The sequence below is a fragment of the Anas acuta genome, chromosome 3 (assembly GCF_963932015.1).
Source record: "Anas acuta chromosome 3, bAnaAcu1.1, whole genome shotgun sequence".
Taxonomy (NCBI): domain Eukaryota; kingdom Metazoa; phylum Chordata; class Aves; order Anseriformes; family Anatidae; genus Anas; species Anas acuta.
Window position 1 is genome coordinate 2,430,078 of NC_088981.1, and position 13,927 is coordinate 2,444,004.

Consider the following 13,927-nt stretch of genomic DNA (forward strand, 5'->3'; position numbering starts at 1 on the left):
GTTCCGTACCTAACTTACCTAAGACTTTTCTAATTCTACGGATATTTGCCCAGCAAACGCAGGCGGGATTTGTCGGCGTTTAAGCTGCCTTCACGGAACTAGGAGGAGATGAGGGCCCAAATTTCTGGGATTTCGCGCTGCAGCGCCGCCTTGTGGAAACACGGCTACCTGGGGGGAAAGGAAAAGAGAGAAAAAAAGAGAAAAAAAAGAGAAAAAAAAGAAAGAAAGGCGGTCCGTGAAGCGCCGGCTGTGTGTGTGTGCGCACGGCCCCGCCCTGAGGCGAGCTCGGCTCCGCACCGCCCCTCAGCCGCCCAACGGCCGCCCCCAGCCCTTGGCGCCCACAGCGCGAGAGGAGCCGCGGTGCACCATGGGGGCTGCAGTTCCCCTCCCCTCGCGGTCCCGCCCTCCGCCTCCGACTCCCATGGCGCACTTCGGGCGTGGGGGGGGCGAGACTACAACTCCCAGCATGCCGCAGCACGGCTGGCGGCGGCGAGGCACGCCGGGAGCCGTAGTCCCGAGCAGCGCCCGCCCCTTCCTGCGGCGCGGCTGGAAACCCCGTGCGGGCCGGAGGGGCGCTCTTTCGGGGCGCCGCCATTCCGCGAGCAGGTCGGGGAGGCGCGGGGCGCGGCGCGCGGCGCGGCGCGGCTTCGCCATGCAGATCTTCGTGAAGACCCTGACGGGGAAAACCATCACCCTCGAGGTCAGGCTGCGCCCCCCGCACCGCGCACACCGCGGCGCTGGGGCTGCGGAGGGCTGGATGGCGGCGGCGTGCCCCAAATGGCTGCTGCCCCTGCGGCTCGTGGCGGCCAAGCGCGGGTGCGGGGTTGCCTCACGGCCCCGCTGCTCTGTCTCCTAACAGGTTGAGCCGTCCGATACCATAGAGAATGTGAAAGCGAAGATCCAGGATAAGGAAGGTGAGGCCGCGATGCTTTCTGCGCGGTGGTGGGGGGGGGGGCGCGGTTCGGGTGCCTCACGTGTTGCTGCTGTGTCGCCCTCAGGGATTCCTCCTGACCAGCAGCGGCTGATCTTCGCTGGCAAGCAGCTGGAGGATGGGCGCACGCTGTCGGACTACAACATCCAAAAAGTGAGTGGGAAATGCTGGGAGGAGCGCGGCGCCGGCTGCTGCCGCAGGAGCAGGCCGGCTGCAGGCTGTGAGCCTAAAAAGTGCTTCAAACAGATTGAAAGAAATGGATGGGGAGGGCGATTGACTTCGGTCAGAGGAGCAGCAGTGCCACCAGAAACCAGAAGATTATTTTTACAGTAACAAATTGGTGATACATTGGCTTAGTCACATCATGAAACTGTATTCTGCAATTTTAGTTAAAACTGAGGAATACATTCACAATATTTTTAATAGTATTTGAACGTTTAAGGCTTTGGGATGTGACAGCACACAATTCTCTGATGCCTGCTCATTTGCAGACTACGGAGTGAAAAACCCTTTAAGAGTTTTCCTAGTTGGCTGGAGGTTGAAATTCTGCTATTTAAGTAGTTGCTGTAGATAAAAGGCCTGTTCAAATACTACTCTTGGCTTGTGAAAGCATTTTTAGTCTTTCAAATTGTATTCTAATTTTCTTACTTTACAAATAGGAATCAACCCTTCACCTTGTGTTGAGACTTCGTGGTGGTGCTAAGAAAAGGAAGAAGAAGTCTTACACTACTCCCAAGAAGAACAAGCATAAGAGGAAGAAGGTTAAACTTGCAGTGCTCAAGTACTACAAGGTACGTAGAACTAACTCAGTGAAGCTTGATGAATGCTTTGCTCTCACCAGGAAGGGACTAGTTACAGCTTACAAAGCCTGTGACTAGACTACATGTCACTCAGCGTTTTTAAAGTCCTTCTGTTTGCAAATACCCCATCTGTTAAATAAAACAGAAGTTTGACTGTTGCAGTCAGGCACTTCAGAACTTTGTTTTTCTGTCAGATTTTTGAAAGCAATCCCAAAAGCTGCTTTGTCAAAGAAAAGAACTTGAAAATAATTTGTGCTAGAAGGTGGTGAGTGTATGACATGTTGCCTCTTGCCCTTGACAGGTGGATGAGAACGGCAAGATCAGTCGTCTGCGCCGAGAGTGCCCCTCTGAGGAGTGTGGAGCAGGAGTCTTCATGGCTAGCCACTTTGACAGACACTATTGTGGCAAGTGCTGTCTGACATACTGCTTCAATAAGCCAGAGGACAAGTAAATGTACCAGACAATAAAAATCTGAAGTTCTGTACTGTTTAGAGATTTATTTCTGCACTGTATTTCCTCTTCACTGGTAAGAAGAAGACTTATTAAGTCTTGTTCTATACCTCTTTTTGGGGGCGAAATTCTTTTACCAAGAAAAAGGGAAAAAACAGCTCTGCAAAGACTGCAGGAGAATCCTTTTCAGATCTCTTCGTTCTGAAACTCATTTAACATGAATATTTAGTGATTTAGTACTTCAAATACGCACTATGCAAGCACCATTCCTAATTTTTTTTTTTTTCAAAAATATTCAATTCTCCCCACTTAACGGTCAGGCATGAAAGTCTGATTTTGACCTGCTTTTCACAGCATTATTCAATCATGAACAAGTATTCCTGCAACTGTATTTGAGGGAAGCAGGGTGTATTTGCTTTTTTTGTTGTTCTGCCATAGCTAACTCTGAACTCTAAGCGATTTATTTCTACATGAGTAGACAGCACTGCGATTCTTATCAGGAAGCCTGGGAGACCAACAAGCTTGAAATCATATGTGAAATCAGCACTAGAGCAAAGTGGGGTCCCCACCATGAAGACCATATACTGAAAAAATAGTACCAGCACCCTTGTAGCGGAAGAGAAAGAGGGCTCAGCTGTTTTGAAATCAATAAATTTGGAAGTATTTACACCTTGATGGCTTTACACACACAAAGTGCTTGCAGTTAGGGTCATCCATCTGGTGCTCCCGTGAGGTACGCTGGTTGCTTGATGAGGTTTAAACATAGAATACAGGAGCATCAGGTAGAGAGATGCACATAAGCTTCTTCATAAGTTCATTTAATGTAAAGAGTTCAAGGCCAGGAATAGTACATGTCCTTGCTGGGGATTCAGATGCATTTTAAAATCCTGGATCCCACGAAGTTGTCTGTTGAACTTCTTTTTCTTCGTAACAGACAATTTCATCTCCAATATTGAATTCTATGTGCTTGTCCAAACTTAATCCACAATCCATACCTGTTTTTATTACCTGGACATCATCTTTATGATGCTTCAGTGATGATAAAGATCCTACAGAGAGGAAAAAGAAAGGAAACCCAGTTGACAGAGTATGGATGTGTTTTGGTTTCCCCTTCTCACACAATTCAGGTTTCATCACATAGTTACAAAACAAAAGCCAGACAACCTGGAGATTGCAAGTGGCTGCGGCTGATTAAAGTCGAGCATCAGTCCTTTTCCATAGGCAAAGGCTGTGGTAACTACTTTTCTGGTAGAAAAGTGGGGGTTAGAAAGAGGTCTGGATAAGGAGTATGATGACATTTTACAGCTTTCTCTGCTTTAAACGATTCCATCCTAAACAGCACCCATAATTGCCTTGTGATTAGATGCACACTTTTTGCATTAATTTCACCGGGAACGAACTAGTCATGTTGTAACACTGAGCACAAACACTAGTTTTGCAGCCCGTTACTTACCTTTCCAAATAACATCCCCTTTACGGATTAACTTAAATTTCATCTTTTTGTCAAGTTGCCCCTTCTGTACTCTGCACCCAGCTACTGGAATTTTGTTTTTTCCTACTGTTACAGAGAAGATGTCAAGAACAGAAGCTGTCCCTAAAAGAAAAAAAAAATGTAGTAGAGTTCTAAGAAGTACAGGAAAGTAACAAACACATAAGAAAAACCAAGCTATGCTCTTCCACCTACTAAGCTGTATAACAAAATAGAAAGGCAGCTACATTAATTACTTGATACAGGAGGAATGCATCATCAGAGTGCAAACCTAAAGCCATACAGCACAGCAAAAATGTAATTTAATGCTCCCTGAAAACTCACCTACTGTATTTTCCACCACAGATGGAGGCAGTCTGCTATTTAGCTCATCTTGCAAGTCTTCAATAAGTTTGTAGATGACATTGTGAAGTTTTATTTTTATTCCCTTTTTAGCAGCCAGCTTTTTAACAGTTTCATTGGCTTTCACGCTGAATCCATAAATGACACCTGGCAAATATAATAATCAGCAACTGATAACATAAGAAATTATTACACAATAAGTGAAAGCATTTGGCATCTCCTGAAATGTTGAACTTGCAGCACAGGTTAAAATTAGCATTACCAGTCAGCAGTACAAGAAACATCATTTCACTGCTTCCCTTTTAATGGGGGACCATGTACCTCCCCCACTATCACTGCAGTCAGCACACCCACTACTACTCGCCTCATATCAAAACAAATGGGCTCAAAAATCCTCACAGAAAGTTCCCTCATGACAGAGATGAAGTTATCAGAAATTACTGCATACACAGAGCCCACCAGAGCAGATGGCACCACACACACACACAAAAATTTAAAAATTCCCCCATTTTTGGGCTGGGAAAACAATTTGGTTGCCTGGTATACGCTGGAAATGAACTTTCTACATTCTCATCCACCTGTGGAGCGTGTTAGGTCCTGCAACCCCCCCCACATTCTAGAGCAGGTGAGAATCATGGAGCAAAAAGGGGACCAACTATTGATACAGGTCTTTCTTTTCAGTGACCTCCCCGAGCAAAAGGAAATTCTGTTGTGTGCTGCTTTTCTGGCATTGCCCTGCTCAACATCATAAAGCAACTTAAGTGAGAAGTTGAGATCCAACCATTATCTGCCATTAATAATTCAGTTACTGACAATGGCTGTCACAGTCCTACTTCTGTGATATTTCTAGCCTTCCCTACCTGCATTAGTATTTGATGTTAAAGGTGTTACTTGGTATTATTAATATACATATAAGTTTACATTATCAATGCTGTTAATCATTAAAAAAATAGTATGAGATCTACTGATTTCAATGGAGAGAAGTTTCTACTAATTGTAAATTAATTTTTAAACATACACTCACCATTAAATGCTTCAGCAAGACTTATATCAGTTTCGCTGATATCTCCCATTCCAAAATGGATGATATCCAATCTACATTCATCATCAGCATCATAGCTGTCCAGAATGTTCAGAATAGCTTCGATAGATCCATCCACATCACCTGGGTATATAAATGGTAGTGCTGTTGACTTTGTATGAATCAAAGTGATACTGAAGAAGAAGAATTAGGGGAATGAAAATTCCACATTATGCAATATAATCAAAAGCTTGGATATTTAGCATTCTTTTTATATTTCCAGCAGTATATTACAACACATCTGAGAAGTCTTTCTATTACAAAAGTGAAGTGAATAAAGACAGCAGGACCAGAAGCTCCACATCTGCTGCCATTTCTAGGTCAAGTCTGCGTAGTTTTTCACTTACTACTGCACGTACACCACTGAACGTAAGGTCAAACCAAGTTCCTCCTGCCCCACTTTAACTAATACACAGTTGTTCTTTTCCTCCATTCTGCTAATGCTGTACTGCTGCTCATATAACTTACACACATGCGCACACATGCACTTGTATGGCTTTTATTCAGGAGTTCCTGGGTAAGGGTTTGGGCCCCTAAGATTTCATCTTGCTCTGACCCTTCTGGATGCACATTCTTCTGATCACGGGATGATTTCTGATGACCCTCCCCTTCCTGAGAGGCATTCAATAATTTGTTCAGTTTTAAATTGATCAAACTTCTGCTAACAACATTTTTGTTCATTATTTAGAACTATGCTGCAGACTGAGCATTTGAGAAGCATGGAAACATTGCAGCAATAAACAGAACAGTACCTTTAACAATTACTGACAGCACGTTTTTGTCCACTTCTGTTCTCTCTTTAGGCTTTGAGAACATTAGATGCTTGTTGGCCTTGTAGAGCAACGCCCTTCTCTGTCTCCAGGTCAGATGGGCTAGCTGCTGTTGCTTCCTCTCATATTCCACCCTGTGTTCCTTTTGCTTTGCTTCAATAACTTCCCCATCTTTTCTCATCTTCTCTTGCTGTTCAACATAGGTTCTCCAAGCCACAACTTCATGTGCCCTTTGCTGGTCAGGAAAAAAAGAAACAATCTTGCAATAGAAAAGTCCACATTAACTCTCATTTATCCTTCTGTTTCTTCTCTACCATCCTACTCATTTTCTTTAGCATTTATCAATAGATTTTGCTGTTATGATGACAAAGAATCAGCACAATGACTTCCTCCCCATGCTACAGCAGCACAACTCAAGGCATCTCTGCATCAGAGAAAAGAATTATTTTTTATTTTTTCAAGTGGTATTTGTCCAGCCCCCACAACACCTATTTCAAGCTAAATTTTTAAGCAGTCTTCTGTCAGAAACTCATTCTCTCATAAAATTACAATACTGATACTATTAAGTACTGGATTGTTCTCCGGGTAGGGTCACAGTGTTGTTATATGAAAGTGAACACAGCTTTTCGTGCCTTTAGAAAGGAAATACATTAGAATGTGTCCCAGGTTATCCCTGGAGCAACCATTTCAGACTACATTCATTGCAAACGTATCATAGAGGAAGGCATGATGACCATGAGAAGTAAAAGGCATGAACAAAAGGCGACTCTTTATCTCCCGTGGCAGCCTGCTTTCTTCATGCGATTGTGAAGTAGATTAATTTGGATGCCAGGAGAAGAGAGGAGAGGACATAACAGTCCAGCAGGAGAGAGGTGGGGGCAGTGGAAGAGAAATAAAGAGGCAACATGCAAATTCTCATTCCTCTTACAGAACACCTAGCTCAGGAATTTTAATACCCATGCTCAGCCTTCATCTTTCATCAGTTTACCTTGGTTACTTAGAATGAAATGCAATTCTATTTTGATTTACTTATTATTTTTAAACTTGGCTCCTTCCTTCCTACCTTACTGCAGTATGAATTTTCCATTAAACAGTTCTTTCTGTACCTCAGATTCTACTTCAAGGATTTCATCTCCCGCTGAAGGAACTTCCTTCCAGCCCATGATTTCCACAGGGATGCCAGGAGAGGCTGCATCTACACTTTTTCCATTCTCATCAAGCATGAAACGCACTTTTGCCCAGGTCTTCCCTGCAACCAGAACACAGCCTTTCCTCAGGGTTCCTCTTTGGACAATGGCTGTGGTAACTGGACTAGCAAAGAGCAGAGAGGAAAATAATAAAATTAAAGTGACCATTTTCAGGCTTAGCATAAGTAAGGAAACACAAAACATGATGTACTTGCAATCAATCTTAGGCACAATATTCCTGTGACTCATTCTCATCAGCATGCAAAGAAAATTTTGAAGTGCAAAAAGCCCCAAACCTGTACCATACTTTTCATTTCTGCAGATTAATACAAAATTTGGCATCTTGAACCTCTCAGCAACAGACCGATTTCACATGTTAAGCGAACCCCCATTCCATCTTCCCCCCAAAATTTCCAGCCTTCAGTTCATTTTTAAAGAGGGCAGAACATGCCTTCTTCACAGAGGACATGCAAAAGGGCTAAAATACTTTGAAGTGTAAAATGTCATGCAGTTTTTGACAAATTGTATCTATTTATTATATTATGACTATGAACTTCATCACCTTTACTTTTAAATGACGTTAAAAAAATACATCCATTCTAACATTTTAGAGTATTTCCTAAGCTTACAGGATTTCATTTCAGTGATATAACTTGTGTTGTATCAGTTTATAACCTCTTTTTCTGTATGTCATGCTGTAAAATAATGTTTTAACACTTTATTTACAAGTGCAGCAAAGAAACTGCAGGTTTTTTTATCTAATTCCAAACAAAAAAAGTACAATATTAAACCTAAGTACTACAAACCACGCGAACAGTATTGCTGCATTATTACAAATTGCTTCCTTGAAGTTGTAAAGACAACAAATAACTTACCCTTTCCCTTTGTCTTTGCGAGACTCAATTATAGTCCCCTCTACCAGACCTGTGTAGTCTGCCTTCAGTTCTAACATCTCTGCTAAAGCAACAGTTGCTTCTGCCAAAACCATCAGGTTTTCACCCTGTATAAAACCATACCAAAAAAAAATAAATAGGAAGTGCCCAATTAAAAAAAAGATCAGAAGTTGAAATCTTAGTGCCAACATCTCCCATTTAATTCAGAACTTCTAACAATGCAATACTATCCAACACCACGGATTCCTTCACCTTTTAAAGTAAAATGGTACTAAAGTAATGAAATACTATGACTGGTGGTCCAGAATACAAGATAACATTAGCAAGGACAGTTTCCTTACTTTCCTCTTCACAGCATCAGAGTTAAAACTGCAAATTGCAATATTCTGCTACAGAGGTGAACGGAGAAACCATTTTTATGCATAACTGTTTTGAAAAAGCATAACGGAACAACATCAAAAGTCTTGAACTTGGCTGAAATTTTAGAAGATGACTGATGGAATGCATGTAGAAGGACAGCAATAAGCCTAAGATACTGCTGCATTAGTTTGGCCACCATAAAACTATAAGCAAACATAGTTTATTTTTTAAGCTATCAGTTGTTCACATGATTTACTATGTTATCCTTGCAAGTTCACTACAAAACTATGTTCCTGTAATAAGGCATGTGTTATAAAAATATTTACCTTTGTTTGAATTTCTCTCTTCATACCTGCCATTATCACTGACCTTGATTTTGCACAAATAAACAATCAGGGAACATATGAGGAAACAAAAACTAGGATTAACCTGAAAACCAGCCACTACATTTCCCAAGGAAGAAAAACAGTTTTTAGTGCTCACTGAAGGGCTGAGCCTCAAGATACGACAGGATTATGTTTCAAATGATCCTGGTGAGAGGCAGCAGCACTTAGTTCATGGTAAGGTGTCAAATACCAGAAAGATAAGCATTCATATTCCAACCACCAAACAAAAATGTGGGTGTATGCACATCTTAGGCATCCATGAACACCATCATTTGTTTCAAAACTTTACCTTGAGTGCTGAAATATTTACAGCTTGAACATCCCCTCCAAACTCTTCACAGATCACATCGTGACCCATCAATTCTTTCTTCACTCTTTCAGGATCAGCTTCAGGTTTGTCACATTTGTTAATGGCAAGGATAAGAGGAACTAAAAGAAGGGAAGAAACATATTGTTGACCTAACAAAAACTTGGTGCTGCTAGAATAGCTGCAATAAGACGTTAGAACAGCTTGTGACCACTTAGAACAAATCAGTTCTCTTGGCATCTATTTCCTGAGCAACCTTAATTAGAGACTTGGAGTTGTTATTTTGATATAGAAGAAAAAAAAAAAAAATAAAACAAAGCTACCTACACACTACTCATGCTTTTCTGGCAAAACCACAATTCCTGCAAAAATTTCTTAATATTTTTATGTACTGATATAATATTTGGTATGTATTTTCAGACACCTTCCTGGGGCAGAAGGAGGCAGGATAGGACAGCAACTTCACAAAGTCCATGGATTTTAATTCAAGGAGTTTCCTTTGAGAGGCAGATAAACAATTGCAAGGTGCTCCATATTTGAGCTGCACAGTAACACACATCTCATGGATTAACTTTATGCACTGGGCTTGCCACTTTGTTCCAAATGTAATGTTAAGAAGTCAAACACTGTACCTCCTGCATTTTTAGCATGTTGAATGGATTCTACAGTTTGTTGCATCACTCCGTCTTCCGCCGCTACGACCAGTATGACTATGTCAGTTACAGAGGTACCTCTTGCTCGCATGGCTGAAAAAGCTGCATGTCCGGGAGTATCAAGAAAAGTTATCTTTTCCCCAGAAGGCAGATGCACTGTGAACAATACATTTCACACAGGTTTATTTGACTTGCTGTAAACAAAGCAGTCAGTCATTTGATGACTTTTTTTATATATAAAACACAGATTTTTTTAAGGCAGACAGATAACTGGCATGGAGGTTAAAGGTACTTCTTCTCAGGGAAGAAAAAAGCACACTAGAATCCTTCATAATCCAAAATAGTCTAAAATTATTTCAGTTATACAATCCACTTGAAAGTTCCATCCACACAGTTGTAGAATTTTGCCTAGTTTGGAGAAAGGAAGGCTAACTGCAAACCTCATTGCTCTACAACTTCCAGAGGAGGGGAAGTGGAGGAAGGAGGCACTGTTCTCCTCCCCCTGGTAACCGATAACAGAACATGTGGGAACAGCACAAAGCTGCACTAGGGAAGGTTTGGACTGGACATTAAGAAAAAATTCTGGAGAGCAGTCCAAACACTCAACAGCCTTCCTTGTGAGGTGCTTGATATTCCTTAATAACATACTCTACTTTTTGGTTAGCCCTGAAATAGTCAGGCAGTTGGACCTGATGACCTTGGTAGGTCCCTTCCAAGTGAACGATTCCATTGCAGTTATCACAAGTTATGCTTTCCTTTTTCACTGCTTACATATAAACCGTGTATGCTGCAACATTTCCCCCAACGAACTGTCAGCAAGTCAGCCCATTGTGTAAGAGAAAATTGCTTTACACACACGCACGTACACTTGGATCATACCAAGAAAAGCACCGATGTGTTGTGTAATGCCTCCTGCTTCCATTGATGCCACTTGAGTTTTTCGTAGGCTGTCAAGTAAAGTTGTTTTCCCATGATCAACATGGCCCATTATAGTAACAACTGGGGGCCGTGGGGTTAATAAAGCTGGGTCTGCAGGGGGTCTGCAATCAAAACAAAAACACCTTTCATAAATACCAAAAAAGTTCACCAAGCCACCATCATGCCCAGTGTGGCTAACGAAAAGCCATTTACCAGAACTCAGTGATGAAGCCTAGCTTCTCCCCACAGTAACTGCAAATCCTAGCTATAACACAGTTTGCCCTCTTAGTATTCAATCTTCCTGCTGCATCAAAAGATAAAGTTGGCTTTTCTTCAGAAAAACACATAGAAAAAAACTCACCTAAAGCAAATCACACCGGAACATCAGTTTAATGCACAAAAATCAAAACAGTAAATTCTACCTTATAAATATTACACATTATGACCTTATCAGGTATCATCAACATACCATTAGAAGAAAGAAAACACAGTATATCAATAAGTGATGCAGAAACAAATAGGATAAAAAAGAGCAAAAAAGAATAGTTTGCAATTTACCGTTTTACAGCATCTGTATTTTCTCTTTCTTTCTCTTCTTTCAGTTTTGCTGACTTATACTTCATTCCTGATTTTTTAACAATTAGCTTAATATAGTCCTCATTTAAAATGGAATCTGGTTCTACGGAACCAAGATCAATATCTGTGTACAGCAGGGCTTCATAAACATGATCTAGGGAAGAAAGAAAGATACTTAACAACTCATCCAAAAAAAAACCACAAGAAAACAACACAAGGGACAGAAACACACTGTTTATTAATTGTTAAATACAATTTAAGATTTTGGGTTAGTAGGTTATATTGTAACAGTAAGTTTCATTCACGAAGCATTTTTGCTTTAGGTAGATTTATCTAGAAGTTGCTACAACCTTATTTTTCACTCAAATTTTCACAGCTTACTTTCCTACTTGAAACTCGTCTAAACTAAATAGCTAAGAAGTGATTCAAGGAGGAAGAAAATGTGATAAATCTGTTCATTTGTGACTTTCTCTGGCAGAAGAAATACAGGACAAATAGTCAAAGATTGTTTCACACTGACTTCAGCACCATTACCAATCTCCCTCTGAAACATATAGAGACATGACAGACTCTTGTTTCTCTCCTTCCTACTGAGAAAGAAGTTTGCCAGAAAAAATACATGGTTGAGAAGAAGAAATTGGCAATAGGACTGTTTTAATGGAACACAAATTGCTCCCGAACCCAACATCCTGCTCTCAGACAAGTATCTCAGGCTGAAGGTCTTTTGTGCCTTTTCTTTAGCCCCGAATTCTTTACGTAGCAGCTCTCATCCAGCTTAACAAACCAGGGTGCAATGTTTCTCCTACCGCAATGTAATCTAGCATTTTGGGAGCAGTCATAGTGTCCTGTCCAATAATTTGGATGGCCTAACATTTTTTCTCCTTAGACTGGCATCACGCCTACCCACATGTTCTTTTTCTCCAGTTAAATATCTTTGATGAAAGGAGTTACTTTGGTAATGGGCACAATCCACCTTGCCAAGGGAAGGATTAGGAACAACTAGCACCATCTCAGAACATTTTTGCCTTGACCACACATGGAAGCGTCGTGACTGACTAAAACACAACAGTTAAAATACACCCCAAGTAACAAAGCAGGCTCCCACCTATGTCTTTGCCCATTGCATGTGCAAGTTCCTCAACCGTCATCTGCTGCTTTATCTCCACTTCACCTTTGGTCTGCGGCAATTTCTTCTTGTTCTTTTTCTTCTCCTATATGGAATTAGACATGTATATAGGAACATATAGCTGGCATAAACTAAGAAATAGTAAAAACAATATTAAAGAGACAATGGTCTGAAGCCACATCTTTTTGTCTATAATATGAATGAATTACAATAAATTAATGACTTAAAACATCACACTGAATATTTAAAATGTATAGCATTATGCCCTGAATTTTTTTTCCATATTCGTTCAAAACAAGGGGAAAAAAAAGTTCTCCTGCCTCTTCAAGATTCATGATGCTACTGGTACAAATACTTCAAGTCAATATTTGAGAGAAGTAACAATGTAGTCTCAAATAAGTACATGTTGGCTCATAAACTTAGAATAGCTTCTGTAAAGTTCTCCTTTTTTGTTATAAAGCATTCAAACTGATTTTTTGTACTTTGAAATTTCACACAGAATCAGATATTATTGGATTTTATTAATTACCTCCTTTGTAGCTAGATATCTGTATTGAGATAAGGTGGCACTGCTTGATTTGTCTTTTTGCCAGAACCGTGGATACAGATGAACGGACTGTACGGGATACACAGATGACTGCACAGGCCTCCATTGTGCTCTGTTGACTTTCCTGTAGGAAACAGTACGCAGCTGTCGGCAAGCACCACGTAACTGGACCAGATTTTCAAACTTCGCTATCAACCCTCGATTCATTTCTTCACTGAAAATACAAAGGACACATTGAAATCAGTCTCAAGGCTGGAAGTTGTTCTTTGCTATGACAATATGCACAGAAAAACAAGGCATAAACGCTATAATGCTTCAAAGCAGGTTTTTTGATACGGACAATGTTAAACTACTTAGTAGATCTGCTCATTTTTAATTTTCCTGAAGCACTTCACCTTCTGCCACTGTCACTATTCCAGTTCAGACATACGGATTTACTGATGTTGCCATAACTTACAAGTCTTCTGTCTGTCTTTGCTGACCTTTAATGGAAATTACTAAAATCCTAACTCGAGGTTCTTTGATACTACCTCAAAGAAGTGACATCTGTACCATACTGACAGACACCCGGTGCAACCTACCTCTCCTGCCAGTAAGACAAATTTGCAAAATGCCACTTACACGAGCACATACCTCCACTAAGAGACTGCAGCATTCTAATGACATTGTTTTAACGATACGATTCCATGATAACAGTGTTATTGCGTGTACGGAGACGTTTTTCTATGCTAAGGCTTGGCTTAGCAATTAAGCTTTTCAAGCTAGCTGTCAGATCCTCCCGCATCTTTTAACCACGTTAACTGTGTTTTGAGTCATTTTGCTACCTACCCTGTAGCAGAGTCTCCTGTTCAAGCTACCCTTCTCGTTCAGTTCACTATTTCGTGGCTCCTATCTACCTGCATCCCCGGCCCGTTCCCAGTACCTTGTGTGCTCTCACAGGCGGTGCTGTACCATCCTCCAAGCAGCACTCGGACCAGGCGCTATCCTCAGTCCCTCTCCACACGCCCACGGTCGCTTTAAAACCCCTCCTGCACCACAGCGCCTACAGCGAGCGAGCAGAGGACGAAGTAACCAACCCACAGCTCCTTTTTTCCCCCCTTAAGGAGCACTT

At 41.2% G+C, this 13,927-nt stretch overlaps 3 protein-coding genes across 8 annotated transcripts in view; 1 reads left to right on the top strand and 2 right to left on the bottom strand.

The window, feature by feature from the left end:
* The window catches only part of CLHC1 (clathrin heavy chain linker domain containing 1), a 40,966-nt gene extending 40,610 nt beyond the window's left edge, over positions 1-356 (bottom strand). For all 6 annotated transcript variants that reach the window (XM_068675275.1, XM_068675280.1, XM_068675279.1 and 3 more), the window contains exon 1: positions 19-356. The gene's annotated coding sequence lies outside the window, so the exon portion shown is untranslated. The remainder of the gene's footprint in view (positions 1-18) is intronic.
* A 167-nt stretch (positions 357-523) lies between these two features.
* RPS27A (ribosomal protein S27a) lies at positions 524-2,215 on the top strand. Its single transcript, XM_068675283.1, has 5 exons — positions 524-700; positions 860-914; positions 999-1,084; positions 1,591-1,722; positions 2,033-2,215. Exons 1-5 carry the CDS (start codon positions 653-655, stop codon positions 2,180-2,182), a joined length of 471 nt encoding a protein of 156 aa, XP_068531384.1. The 5' UTR covers positions 524-652; the 3' UTR covers positions 2,183-2,215.
* A 768-nt stretch (positions 2,216-2,983) lies between these two features.
* MTIF2 (mitochondrial translational initiation factor 2) lies at positions 2,984-13,877 on the bottom strand. The gene is made up of 14 exons (XM_068675274.1): positions 13,739-13,877; positions 12,799-13,030; positions 12,249-12,354; positions 11,126-11,297; positions 10,529-10,689; positions 9,629-9,805; positions 8,979-9,118; positions 7,926-8,050; positions 6,970-7,174; positions 5,846-6,098; positions 5,037-5,177; positions 3,995-4,159; positions 3,635-3,775; positions 2,984-3,230 (listed from the first exon to the last, which is right to left on the bottom strand). Exons 2-14 carry the CDS (start codon positions 13,021-13,023, stop codon positions 3,061-3,063), a joined length of 2,181 nt encoding a protein of 726 aa, XP_068531375.1. The 5' UTR covers positions 13,024-13,030; positions 13,739-13,877; the 3' UTR covers positions 2,984-3,060.
* Positions 13,878-13,927: the final 50 nt, after the last annotated feature.

Excerpts from the sequence above, each read along its gene's own strand:
- MTIF2 (XM_068675274.1), bottom strand. The coding sequence starts at position 13,023 with ATGAATCGAGGGTTGATAGCGAAGTTTGAAAATCTGGTCCAGTTACGT. Across the intron at positions 9,119-9,628 it reads ACATGCTAAAAATGCAGGAG|TTCCTCTTATCCTTGCCATT; the intron begins GTACAGTGTTTG and ends CCCTTCTTTTAG. Across the intron at positions 6,099-6,969 it reads TCCTTGAAGTAGAATCTGAG|CAAAGGGCACATGAAGTTGT; the intron begins GTACAGAAAGAA and ends TTTCCTGACCAG.
- RPS27A (XM_068675283.1), top strand. The coding sequence starts at position 653 with ATGCAGATCTTCGTGAAGACCCTGACGGGGAAAACCATCACCCTCGAG. Across the intron at positions 915-998 it reads GAAGATCCAGGATAAGGAAG|GGATTCCTCCTGACCAGCAG; the intron begins GTGAGGCCGCGA and ends TGTCGCCCTCAG. Across the intron at positions 1,723-2,032 it reads CAGTGCTCAAGTACTACAAG|GTGGATGAGAACGGCAAGAT; the intron begins GTACGTAGAACT and ends TGCCCTTGACAG.